This window comes from Betta splendens, chromosome 16 (genome assembly GCF_900634795.4).
Source record: "Betta splendens chromosome 16, fBetSpl5.4, whole genome shotgun sequence".
In the NCBI taxonomy this organism is placed as follows: domain Eukaryota; kingdom Metazoa; phylum Chordata; class Actinopteri; order Anabantiformes; family Osphronemidae; genus Betta; species Betta splendens.
The window spans coordinates 16766198-16780140 of NC_040896.2; the positions used below are offsets into that span (position 1 = coordinate 16766198).

A 13943-nucleotide genomic window follows, 5' to 3' on the forward strand; every position below is an offset into this window, starting at 1 on the left:
GACAATTTTATCTAGACCGTCAGCTATGAATTCGGGAAGCACAATGGAAGTTCAATGAGTTGGACTGAGGCGGTGAAAAGCGACACCCCTCAGGCCAAAACCTCTTGACCTGCGGAACAACTGCAGGGAGGTGATGGCAGCGAGGGGCTGATAGCGGCCAGTCACTGGGGCCTAAAGGAAACATCCTGGACATGTTCTTCTGGCAGCTGGGCTCCGAACGCAGCCAAAAATACACACACAATCTCGCTTACACACACACACACACACACACACACACACACACACACACACACACACACACACACACACACACGCACACACACGGAGCGGAGGAAGAATAAGAGGAGACACTTCAGGCCTTCAAGTGATGGATTCTATTTTACACCTCATCTAATGACAAGCTTCTTTAGAAAACTTAGGTTCAGGTTCTCACTCATCACTAAGCTCAGATTTAGTAAACACATATTAAACACAAATTGTCACTTCTGTGCTTTTGCTCTGTTTACCTTTTCGGATCATGATGTTGTTATTCAGCATTATATCAATAAATTCATTTGCTAAGATCAGCCATGCCACGCATTCACATCAGTTGACATTTAGATGCAATTTAAGTCCCTGCGAAAAAAAAAATATGTATTTGAAATGATGATCTCACTTAGCTACAGGCTGTTTTGTTTATAGTGCCCTTGAATGTATATTTTCTGACAATAATGTGCTTCATTTTAATTGGAAGTAAAGGCCATTGCATTGATTCTTGAAAAGGGCCACGGATACTCTGCCTCCTGTGTGTGTGTGTGTGTGTGTGTGTGTGTGTGTGTGTGTGTGTGTGTGTGTGTGTGTGTGTGTGTGTGTGTGTGTGTGTGTGTGTGTGTGTGTGTGTGTGTGCCTCAGCCTGCCTGTGTGGTCATGCTTCATATTTCCATTTAGGTTTGATCACATTACTGCTATTCTCACCGTATTAATGTTAGTCAATGAATAGATTAAATATTCAATTAAGGCCGACGTGGGCGCTGGTGTGTGTGGCAGCGGGTTTCTCTTGTTGTGCTGGAGTGCGTGTGTATGTTCACGTGTAATGATGTGTAAATATATTTATGGCTCAGGGTCACTGTGGTATTAACCTGACCCGGGCGCTGGCTTTCTCTCGGGGGAGCCTCCGAGCTGCTGATTGTTGTGTGTTTCAGTCAGCGTTTCGTAGGGCCCGTGCCACTATGACCACAGTGCCCGAGTGTGTGTTTGTTTTAAAGGAACGTGGGAGGTCCTATTATTTTCAGGATGCATTTTGGACTATCTGGAGACAATCGTGTTGCAGGGGGACTTTTTACACAAAGCAAGCTGGAGCTCCCTTAAGTCAACTCCCTCACAGGAGAACTACATAGTGCACTCAGTTACGTGCTGCTTTTACCAATCGGGGAAAGTATTCAGTGAAACGTCCCATCAGTCAGGCATATGCCAAAGGCCTACATCTTATTCAAGTTTTAAACCTCTAATTGGTAACGTTTAAAGGCCGTTTAAGTGTGCCCTTTCTTCTCCCTTTTCTCATTTCCCATTTAATGTGTTGTGTCAAAGTCTATTACCTCAGTTGGCCGTTTCTGTCCCTTAAGTTGAAAAAAAAAAAAGAGACAGGCTGGGTGAGTGAGGGCGAGCGAGAGCGAGAAAGAGAGAGAGAGAGAGAGAGAGGTAGGAGGCGGGTGAAGCCATCAGCTGATGTTTGCCAGGTCGATAAAGCTTTTAGATTTGGAGATGTTTTCAGGGGGAGCCCATTTCCTGCGGCTAAGAGTTGTTAATGGAGCTTAAGGAATTATCTTATGACTCTCCGTCTGAGAGCAGTTTATTCCGGCGCGGACCCCTGCGCCTGCCCGTGTCGCCGGGGCTGAATATGCTGCTGTCAAACCCGCTTAATGAAAAGTAACGCGTCGCTGATTACGGTTTTATTTGGCCTCTATGTAAAAAGCGCCTGTTAATTTACCATCTCGCTCCCTCTGTGTGTTCGTATTTGCCACAGCTGAATGATTTAGTTGTAGCTGACTCTCTCTCTCTCTCTCTCTCTCTCTCTCTCTCTCTCGCTCTCTCTCATGTCTCTCGAATGGAAGCCACTTGGTTCAGAGGTCTAATAAAATCCGCCTTCATGCTATATTAATTAAATGTCGAGTCTATATTGTCTTATTAGAGTAGACTTTAACTCTCGTCTTAAATTTTCCAGCAGTAGCAATGACAAATTGAATATTTTTCGCCGAGGCTACTAAAGAGGCCGCGGTAAAATCGCGTTAAATACGCACGTGTTAACTCCACACACCTGTCAGATATCTGATCCTCGACAGAATCTACGTCCTTCCTTACTTTTACTTCGCGGTCACGTCAGCTTCGCTTCAGAAAAAAGGCTGCAGGCAAGGTTTTCACGAGACTAAAAAGCAAATAAAAACATACACCCTCGCCCCGATATGAAGAAAATCCCCTTTGTCCAACACAGCACTTTCTTACAAGAAAGAAGGGGAATGGGGTGGGGGTGGGTGGGGTGGGGGTCTCAATCGTTTGTGCTTTTCCCATTAAAATTCATCACCGAAGCTCTCCCTCCCCTCACAGGACAGAGTCCCCCGAGATCTCCACTTTCGCCATTACTGTCAAGTACCCTTGACTCCTTTCTTTTTGCCCTTTTATCTACAACAACTAATTCGAGTTCCTTTGCCCTTTTCACTTCCAGACGACGTGCGCGTCTCCCCCGTAAAGCCCTTTCGCTTCTCGCAGGGAGAACCAGCCACCAGACTGTTTTCTGCACGGGGCTCTCATCTCGAGGAAATTGAGGGGTTAGTGTCAAAACGAAAACTCTTCACTTCAAATTATTTCGCAGGGCCTCCGTATTGAACCTATTAATGGGCGTATGGCGAATAACTTACCCTTTTGACAGCTGCATCATGGACGTTGTTGAGATGTTTCGATAATATTATCAGAGAGCAGAGAGGGGAAATCAATACGCTGACATGAAATATGACTGCGAACATCCCAATTACAGCCTGTTTAGAGGGAATTAATGAGGCAGATCTTAGATACTGATATTGTTCTGTCTTGAGGCTTGAGCTGCCTCATTTTCTCCCTGTCATTAAATGAAAGTGAATGCGTTTTATTCTGGAAAACAGACGGATGGGAGATGTTAAGATCGCACCTGTTTAAACTCGTAAGGAATGAAGCTGCTTTGTTTGACTGTGAGACTGAGTTAAAAAAAAGGTCCCGTCTGTGTTCGGTGGTGTCGTAGGCCCCACGTGGACCAGTCGAACGATTGGACATTATACACGAGAAAATGAAGGGATTCTAGAAGACGTAAGGACTAGAAAGACGAGCGACGCCTGGGATTCAGCACCATGGACAGCAGCGCCCAGCATTGACCCAACACGAGAAGCGCTCTCCAGAAACCGACTGACTTTATTTTCAGTGAACAAAGTTGAAACACTCTCTTCCACTTCCTAGGAGAGTTGTGCATTTGTGAATCTTCTTTTCTTTTAACAGTGATACTCAGCTGAGACCTAAATGATCTTTAATTACATTTGCATGCGCGTAGTAAATAAAGTTATTAAAAAACAAAGAAAACAAAACCATGTAAACGTTAGGTCTTTTTTTCAAATATGTAAACTTTTCGTTATACATTTCGATAGATTTTGTGCGTGCGTTAAGTCAAATAAGCCAAACCGATCCGGATATTTCACTCGTGTAACGCAAGTGTAACATATCGCTACCATTGCTTTAATTAAAAACGAATAAACATGATGACTTTCAGCCACAAAAACGTCTCTGTTTTAAATAAAAGGGTCATTTGGTTTTGTTAGGAGCAGAACAGTTTGTTGATAGTTTTTGGGAAACTCATGGAAGTGTCTTTGGAGGAGTCTTGGAGCTGCTGCAACGCTGCCGCGCTCCTGTCCGCCTCCAGAATGGCGCCTTTGGTGTTCGTGGCCCAAGAGACAGTGGTGTTGGTCAGGGCCTGGCTCAAAGTGCTGTGCCTGAACAAGGGGTCGTGGAAAACCCCGTCCACCCAGTTTCTCAGGGTCGTGACCGGGGAGTCCTGCCTGTTGTCCAGGCCGGTCACGGGTGAGGTAGCGGCGGGGGACGGGGTGAGGGAGGGGGGCGGCGGCTGGCACCTCAGCATACAGGACGGGTACTCAGTCTGGTTCAGGGACGTGGCGGTCTGTGCCAAAGACCAGATCCGAGGTTTCCCGTCTAAAATCGGGTGCCCCTGCTGCTGCTGCTGATTATAGCAGGCCTTCGCCTGCTGTCTGCTGTCCGCTTGGAAGTCGTCCGGGGTTGTTTTGAGGCAGCCTTTGCTCAGGTCCTGCTCCCCTCCGAGCGGAACGGGGAGGGAGAGCTTCAGGGACGCGTCCTTGATCATGTGATCGGCGGCGCAGTCGGCCGCCGTTGACATGTGCGTGTTCATGTGGTAGCGGTGCTTCAGCTCACACTCCGAACTCTCAGACTCCAGCGTGTCGAAGTCGTCCAAGTCGCTGAGCTGCAGGTCCTTATCAGCCCGACTTCTGGTCTCTGTGGGGCAATAAACGAGAATTGAAAGGGTGACGCAGACGTGTCGGTGAAATAGTCTCCTAAGACGCTCAAGTGTCACTTTACACTTGAACAGAATCCTTAATTTTTCGTCAGCTCAGTCAGTCAGAGTTTTCATTGAAAAGGTGCCAGAAAAGTATCTGAATAAACCGTAGGACGCTGCATGTTTGTAGCTAAAAGGCTCAGAAAAAGCGTCAAGTGATTAAATTAAGTTTTACACAACAAACAAAAATAGATTTTTAATAACTTATAACTAATTTGTAATTCATTTTTCAAACTGTTGCTCCATTATATTTAAAAAAACAATATAAAACGATTTTTAGGAAAAATATTTGATCCATTTTTATAAAATAACCGACACTTACTTTAGACAAACCCTTCAAATCGAATACACTTTTCAAAAAAGAGCCAGACAACTAAAAGTAAAACGCCACAACCACTTTCTTTCCTTGACACTAACCATCCTCGTTGTTTTCACTTTTGATCTGCTCCTCCTGAGACCCATCCTCATCCTCATCGTATCTCTTCTCCTCTGAGCCCTTGTTCCTGGGCGGCCATGTCATCTTGTTCTCCTTCTTCAGCCTCCGCCTGGCGTTGGCGAACCACGTGGACACCTGCGTGAGCGTCATCTTGGTGATGATGGCCAGCATGATCTTCTCGCCCTTGGTGGGGTACGGGTTCTTCCTGTGCTCCTGCAGCCAGGCCTTCAGCGTACTTGTGGTCTCGCGTGTTGCGTTCTTTCGCCTCGTTCCTCCATCCATGGACCCATATCTGTTAATTAAGTGCAAAATCAAGTGTTTTACAAGTACTAACACCGAGCGTGCCCTTCATGATTTATACATAACGCTATTCAGCATCACTTATTAACACCTCTGTACACTCTGCTTTCTTTCAAGACTAAACCGTGGACCTGCATCTAAAATGCACACTGTTGACTTTCAGTTAGCGCTGAGCTGTAAACCTTTCCCCAGAGGAGGCTTTTATGAGGCCTTTATTGCTCCGTATAGCTCAGCGCAGGTCAAGCACTGCTAAGGGAATCCAACGCAGAGGAGCGCTGCACCTTTCCACGACCCACGTTGCTCTCCCATAGACAAAACAGGCGGTAAAATTGCTTTCTTGAGTGTAATGATGAGCCCTCAGGTTAAAGCAGGGCACGAGCATAGTATTGCTGTAGGCTTACATGCTTATCTAAACGCCTCTGAATCTATTCAATCCGTGGCCTTTCTTTTATGCATATTAGGGTTCCTGCTGAAAGAATTCAGACTATGTAATAAAAGAAGCCATTTTAAGATGCAAACATTCTTTTTTTATCAAAACTATAAAATCAGCATATCGTCTTTAGACTTGTGTGTTTTTATGTTCTGGTTCAGTTCGTGTGTCTCTTTACCAGCTTATATGTGGACATACTGTACACACGCAGGGTCCTGGGTGTGGGGCAAATTAGCCAAACAGGAAAGACATATGTCATGAGACGAAGGTGAAGATTTGAGATGAACGCTGTGGCTGGACATGATGAGAATGGGCTTCCTCACAACAAGACTCAATGAAAAGACTCAATGAAGACTAATACTGGAAACCCCTCCCTGCGGATATACAGCATATACAGTATTTCGTCCTGCCTTTTACATGTAAACTAAGTTTCTTTGTCAACGTGGCTGAAGATAGGTTGTAACACGTGTCCACATTCTCATGTTGCATCGAGGACTGACACGGATCGTTCACGACTCAGGAGACGTGGAACAGCTACGTACCTGTCATACTGATACTGTCCCAGGGTAGGATCATAGGGGTAGTAGGCTGTTGCCTGGGTTATTCCTGCATGTGCAGAAGCTGTGGCATCTTTAGTGTCAAACGTGCCCTGCGGCCATGAGAAGAAAAAGAATGTTTTAAAACACTGACACAGTCACATTTAGGCTCAGAGAATAACTCACCTGGTTTTGACAAATTACATGCAAACACGTATGTATTACTTTAATTATGCAATGTAAATAGGGTATGAAGAATTAGACTATGAGCAATATATTCCTTGCAGAAATGTACTTCTTATATTGCAGTGTTTTTAGGTGTTTATATTAAAATTCATATGTAACGTAAATGACCTAAAGCTTAAATTATTTCAGGATCAGAATCATTTTAAAAGAAACAAAAGAAACAAAAGTTTATTCGCTGCCAGACTGTGGAAATTTAATTTGTACAACGAGTCAAGGGAGCTGATTTGAATATTATCAGCATGTAATATTAACAATTGCTGAACCCTGTTCTATCATTATATTCTGCGCACTCCCATCAGCAGCTTTAGTTAAGTCCAACCTTCAGTTTAATGCACCGTTTGAACACCTTTATAGAAGGAATTATAAAAAGAAAATACTCCCAATTAAAAAAAAAAAAACAACAACTTAAGTTTATTGGCTTTGCGGAAAAGTATTTTAGCAAAGAAAAGTTGCTTTGAGCCTCGAAGCATGATGCGATAAATCAGGAACAGCGAGGGGCTGGTTTTACAGCAGAGGTGCGCCTGTCTCCGGTCTCAGCACCCTGCGGCTCCATTAATCAATGCCAAGAAGGATCAGATGAGGCGCTTACCAGCGAGTAGAACGCCGAGGCGTCCGTGCCGTATGTAACGTAATTCCCGTAGCCTTGGCCGCCGGTGTAGGGGCTCCCGTACACGCCCAGCGCTGCGGCCGAGCTCAGCTCGTGCCTGGCCGTGGCCAGCAGCCGGCTCTCGTACACCGGGCAGTACACCGGTGTCTGTCCGGACGCCGCTACTCCGGAGTCGGCTATGGATCTGCCGGTTGATTCGCAGCAAGTGGTCAGAGAGTTGGTTGTCATCAGGAACTGGGTGGAGACCGGGAGAGGGTGATGGTTATGCGTTATTCGGCCAACGGTGCATTTAAACACAACATACTGTAACGCTGAGCTCGGAGACTTCACAGTAAAAGTTGAGCTTTGCGTTTTTTAATGACTTCCGCGAATCACTTTTCCCACCGCATAATTAGGAGATTGGGGGAAGTTATTCTATTAAAAGCTAAACTATCGGCGAACACACGCTTTGCGCTCCCGCAACAATGTGCGCGCAAAACGTGTCCAAAACGAGCCGTCTATTAGCCTCGGTCCAAATCAAACACGCGCATTACAAACAGATACAAATGTTTCCCCAACATCCCCCAGCGATGCCCAAAGTAATGCCCAAATGAATTTTATGGCTCCAAGCCAAAGCAGAAGAGCAGCTGGGCGAGGGCGCAAAACACACACCGCCGCGCGTGCAGAACAAGTTGGCGTGTGTGCTCGGGCGCAGATAAACATATGGTTGACATTACACAGCGGCTATTATCTTGCAGAAATCATTAAAAGGGTCGCTCGGGGTCTCCGGTTGCAGGTTACCCGGGTCTTTACTTTTGCATCGCCGCAGCAGCGCAGGTATCCTCGGCTGTAACGCGATACCTTCCGATAACCGAGGGAGACGCGCAGCCTCTCTGATCCGTCACCAAAGTGCGTAAAACGAGCGGGCATCAATCGATAAGACAATTAGTCAAAAAAATCAAAGCAATATCAAAAGCAGAAGGACACAAAGGCAGGCGGGTGAACTTACTTGTGGAGCAGACGAGTAGGGATATCCAAATTGTGGATATGACATGGTAGAGAGGTCCCCCAATATCCAGAAATGAAGCGAGACTGAAGGTCTCCACTCTAACGCAGGCTGTGGCTCTGTTTGACTGTACCAATTGATTGGTAAGCACAGGCTCCTTGGATGCTTATAGGGCGAAGCAGAGTAGCATGTTTAATTTGTGTAAAAAGCCCCCCACTCAAAGCCTTACGGAAAGAATAAAAAATAAATAAATGAGGGCAGCCTTGTAATTATCCTCTCTGCCTACGAGTCTATAATAAACAGACGAATTGGAGGAGTAATGCACGCTGCTGTCGCTAGAATAATCACTTTGTTGTCAGATACATATTTTGCCTTATAAAAAAGTAGTATAAAAGACGTCAGCAGCAGAGGCAGGTTGTTTTAAACGGCGGCGACTCTGACGTCAGAAGTTTCCCACTCTAAAAATGACCAGACTGTAACTTTAATATGCATTGTCTTTGAGGGTGACGACAAAAACCGAAAAAAACAAGCCAAAGAAGAAAAGAAAATCACAGAAGAAGAAGAAAAAAAGACGGTGACAATATTTTGTATTGCTCAGTGCCTTGGTGTTTAATTCCTCCTCCCAATTAATCAATTAAGGCAATTTGTTTATTGAATATGCAAACGTATGTATCCGTTTAAATTCATTAGACCTAATTAAGCACCATCATTCCTCCGCACAGATGTTAATCATATCAAACCGCCTGATTTCAAGTTAATTAGTAAAGAACATTTTCGTAGTAAGCAGAACGTGGATTTAATGAAACAAAAACTTAAATTACATATACACGTTTATTTTTAATTCTAACAGCCTCTTTGAGATATCAAATGTCACCTTGTAATGTGTTTCTATCCCATAATGACAAAAACTACCTCGTGTTTTATTTTACGCTTAATTCCTCGGACCATCGAGTCTACAGAGTGTTTATCTGCCTCACTGTCTGTCTAGGTGCTTTGGGTGAAGTCGTAGAACTGCAGAAGCCCAACAGCCAAACGCCCACAACTGGCTCGCCACAGCGCAACCTTGCTTAGAGAATCCCGGGTTGAGACATGCGGATAGCCCCGGGGGTCACTCCTCAAATTAATGATGATGTACTCCTCCTCCTCCTCGCCCCTCCTCCTCAGTCTCCTCTCCTCTCCAGCTGGATCTCTGCCTGCCGGTGACAGGTCGATTGAGAGTGATTGATGACTATCTAGGGGACCGGGGCCAACATAATAATATGATACCGGCACCTTGCAATAATTGCTCGCTTTCATTTACGGATGAAAGACGTAATAAAGAGCGTTAGAGGCGCAGAGGATTGCGCGTTCGTAGCAACTTTTATCTCACATTTTTCCGCTTTATTTTGGGGGGTGACGGAGGGAAGGAGCGGGAGGGCGGGTTCTCTCATTCATTTTGACAAATTGAATTATAGAGGGTTAGTACCTCCAAGCAAATGACCGCATTAACGCTGTGCACGGGGGGGTCAGAAGGGATCAGCCAGCGCTTTTTAATTTGCATTAACTCTAATGCCACCTTAACATTAACAACCCGCCTGAGCCACTCAACCATACACTCACTCACCCCCCCACTCCCTCTCTCACTCTCCCTCCCTCTCTCTCACGCGCACACATCAATTTTGACTTTTCTTTGTAAAAATTCGCTGCGCAGTGTATTAACGCTGGGCGGAAGATCCAATTTGTCTTAAACGTCACACCCACTGGCCGAAAGTTGATTTAGGGCGAAGTGGGAGCGCGTCTGAGGAGCCAGTGGCGCGCGCCCTTCCTCACAGACGCACTGATACTCCGCTAACTTTGCCTCGCACCACTTGCGTAGATTTACATATTGCATACGTGTAGAATTAGACTAGACTCAGTGGAGATGTGATGGTCACATGCACTAAACTACACCCGCACGTCCTCCCTCCTCCCCTCCGCGCACCTTTTCATTATCCACCGCGTTAGCCAGTGTTATCGGGAGCCTTTAATAAAAGATTCAGGAGCACTAGTATATGCTTTTAGATGGAAAATGAAGGCGACAGCAGGCGTTCATGCTTGTTTAGCGTTTAAAGATTAAAAGAAAAGCTTCCTTTTTTTTTTCTTGGACAGATGCGGAGCAGCAGGGATGTTCTAAAGTGGATGAGATGCTATTCGAGTTCGGGGCAAGCGGGCTGTTTGTGGCCTGGTTCCGTTTAAGTTATGAAATTAAACTCGATGAGCACAAAACTTTTAACAGTTACAGGATGAGTCCAACGATCGACACACAGCGCAGAAAATCAGCTGTTTCATCTGATTTATACCAACAAACAATGACCGTCCATCAACCTTTGATGCCCTGTACAGTATGTAACCATGGAGATGAAGCTGTTGTGTGTGTGCTTTCTTCTTTTTTTGTTCATTAAGCTGTGCATTAAGGTTCCAGTTTTCGCCATATGACATCAATCTCACACTGCTGCGATCTGAATAATAACAGTGTTGCACTTTGAAGTAAGCCGGCTAATTTGCATCTCCTCTCCAGCTAAACTCATATTAAAAAGTTCCCCCAGAAACAGTGTAATCACGAAGGTGTCACTTTCCTGATAATCTGTAGTTGATTAATGAACCGCGAGGAGGGGAGTGTGCCAGACTGCCTGAGTGAGTCAGGGAGAGGGGGAGAGAGAGAGAGAGAGAGGGGGGGGGGGGGGGGTTGTCACCCGCTCTCCCAAAATTCCACGCAGCTGGTTTTAAAATTAGACGTTTAAAAACCCCGTTGCACCACTTTTTTCATGATATCACATTGACTGTTCAACTGATCCATTCGCCTCATTACTTCAATGCCCTTTGAAGTTATCCTTATAGTGTAATCCTTGTTTTCCCTTCCTTTGCATCATTTGTGTGGGTTTGGGTGTCCCACGTAGCTTTGAGCTCATGACGACCTCTTGCTTTGCTCAAACTCTCCAGCGTGCGTTATCACCAGACAAAAAAGAGGAACTCAGTTTAGCGGCTCCTTTAAACGGCCTTCGTTAGCCTTCTTTCATGGTTATTAAGACTATTTAAGTCAGTTGAGTGATAATTAAGATAATTAAAACAAAAATGCTTGGCTTTGTTAGCACACAATCGGCAAGTTTGTTAGGTTTGAGTGCTTCCACTTTGTGTGACAACTTTACAAACTATTAGTTCTATGCTGCTTCACCTCGCATGCGGATGATGCTCCAGTGCCCTGATGTCCTGTGCCCACTGTCTCACGCGCTGTTTTGCGAGGCAACAATGTAGAAAGCCAACCTGACCTCAATAGCTGCAGACAGGCTGCACAGGCCAACTTGTTCTGGGGGACGAAGCCCCGAGCAGCTCCCAGGCTTTTCAATAGCTACAACATTTCAGTTTGTGGATACTGTCCAAGCACTCTCACACACATACTGTAGGCACATTGCTTAGCCAGCAAAACATTAAACTATCTACTGTCTAGTATAGTCCAGGAAACCAAATGGAATATTGATCCCCAACGATCTTCTCAATGTATTTCTTATTTCTCCTCCAGAACAACACAATGATTTCCTTCCCCACTTCTCTTGTGGCCCTAAAGCCCTAATGGTTTTTGCATGAGCTGGGTTGTAGGCTGGACTCCTCTGGGCGTTCTGTTGTAAAACTGGGGCCTTTTGTTGTCGTCGCCGAAAATGTCCGCGCTGCTTCCGACGGGTAAAAAACATGTTTGGCGCTCGCCATTCAACATTCATTAGCAGCTTTTACAAATGCTTTCACTAATTAGCCATGAGATTGTGAATCATTTCCTGCTGCAGTGTAATTACGTACAAATATAGTATCAATAAAATACCAAGTGTGCATGTTAGGGCACATAAATACATCAAGTAAAGAGGGAAGAGGTTGGGAAATTTTAAGTTCAAAAAGGAGTTGGAAAATAAACAATTTTGCATTTTGTGAGGAAAAAAACATGAGGAAAATATTATGATCATTATTATTTTAATAAGCTACATGACTCTGGTCCTTAGGAGCTGCTGTCCTGCCCACAGCAATTAAAGCGTTGATAGGTTGAATACAATATTAGACCTTTGGTAAACAAGTGGATCGATGTCACCAGGGTTAGCTCTCCTGGACTATGGTGCACTTATTTGGGGGTAACTAATATTTCTCTTTATCGTAAACTATAAAAATCTTAAACAAACGCATGTCAATTAAATACTTGTTGATTAATGGGTTAATTTAGTTGTTGAAAACCAATGTAGACATTACAGTATAACAAGGCATGTGATTTTTATTTTTTCAATTTAAACTATAACAGACATTAGTACTAGACTTTATTAAAATGGATGCACAAATGCAGCATTAACGCTTTGAGGCTTGGACCACGCTGAGCGTGTGCTAACAGTCAATGGAAACGGGCCTGGTTTTAAACAGTACCGAGCCATAATATGTCCGAGATGAATGTAGTGGGCCTCGCCGTTCGCTGCCCTCTTCTCACTCCCGTCTCTCTCCCCGTTCCTCCTCTCCAGCCTCTCTAAGAGGTTTAACGTGTCAAAGTTCTCTCGGCTCATCCATAATTGATCGCCGCGACGGGAGCATCCTCGCTGCACTTAGTTAACTAGCTATCTGCAGGTGTTCCCTTAGCAACTGGCCGGGGACCCGCGCACTAAAGCGCTGTATGTCGACTCCCAAGACCCAAAAATGTGAACCCATTGTATCTTGTAAATCCTGGTGTTGGCCCCTTGTTCACTGGTTGTGTTCCTGGACTCTGTATGTATGTCTGCCCATTACACAACCCAGGATATGGATGGAAACAATCAAAGATCTTGTAACTTCACTATTTGCACCTGCTCCTCGTTGTCACGGCCGTGATTTGAAAAGCTGAGTTAAAGTGGTTATTTCTCTTGCAATGATGGTTCCATTTTTCACATGGACTTAAGATTTTACAGTGCAGACAACTTGAATATAAATATTGTAAAATAATAAGTGTTCAATTTCAAGAGGTGAGTAAAAACAACTTAACATTTTAGGTTTATTGATGTTGTAACTGTCACCACTTTGATGACTCACACATTCTAAACATTTCACTTGTTACGGACTTCTGCTTTTGGTTTGAACCACAATATATTAGTTAAATTGTTAGGTTTGATTTACCATATTTTACATAACTTTCACGTCAACGCTGAACCAGCTTATACACATCAATACACAGCTTTACAATTTTTTGTTTGGTTCGTCTTACAGTAAGTGATCTGGCAACCTATATTTTAAACTTTCTAGGACTTCTTCAATAAAATGACAGCACCAAGGCCAATTATATGCTGTTGTTGTTATTTGTGAGAAATTGCACATATAGTAACATTGTATTTGTTCGATTGTTTATATGTTTGAGAAAACTGTATGACACATTTTCTTTCTTTTTTATTACACATCAGTCCTCCCTTGCTCTTTAGGGCAAATGCAAACCGGCTGACCATCCGAACAATGAGACATGTCAGTCACGTTTCTGCCTGAATGTGTTCCATTTTCTATGTGTGTGTGTGTGTGTGTGTCTGCATGTGTTACCAACGCCGTAGCCATCATGTCAGACACTGAAATGACATGATCGTATCGTGTGATGCGCACACGTACATACACACATACAAGCAGGGGCCAGGTGGCTGCTCTGTCGGTGATGACAAACCCCAGACCAGACCAGTGACTTGTCGAATCCCCTGGCACCTGCGGCCTCCACCAGTGCAGCCAGCCCCGCTACAGCCATGTGCAGCCACTGTTTATTGAATACATTTTCTCCATCTGAAATTTCAATGACAATATGGGTTTCTCATCAAATACAGGGTTTTGT

General features: G+C 44.5%; 1 protein-coding gene across 1 annotated transcript; it reads right to left on the reverse strand.

Annotated features, from left to right (window-relative positions):
- Positions 1-3396: 3396 nt before the first annotated feature.
- On the reverse strand, positions 3397-8874 carry irx4a (iroquois homeobox 4a). The gene is made up of 5 exons (XM_029130505.3): positions 8126-8874; positions 7120-7371; positions 6291-6397; positions 5000-5310; positions 3397-4521 (listed from the first exon to the last, which is right to left on the reverse strand). The coding sequence occupies exons 1-5, from the start codon at positions 8168-8170 to the stop codon at positions 3812-3814; spliced, it is 1425 nt and encodes a 474-aa protein (XP_028986338.1). The 5' UTR covers positions 8171-8874; the 3' UTR covers positions 3397-3811.
- Positions 8875-13943: the final 5069 nt, after the last annotated feature.

Excerpts from the sequence above, each read along its gene's own strand:
- irx4a (XM_029130505.3), bottom strand. The coding sequence starts at position 8,170 with ATGTCATATCCACAATTTGGATATCCCTACTCGTCTGCTCCACAA. Across the intron at positions 7,372-8,125 it reads CCTACTCGTCTGCTCCACAA|TTCCTGATGACAACCAACTC; the intron begins GTAAGTTCACCC and ends GTCTCCACCCAG. Across the intron at positions 5,311-6,290 it reads GGACAGTATCAGTATGACAG|ATATGGGTCCATGGATGGAG; the intron begins GTACGTAGCTGT and ends CTTAATTAACAG.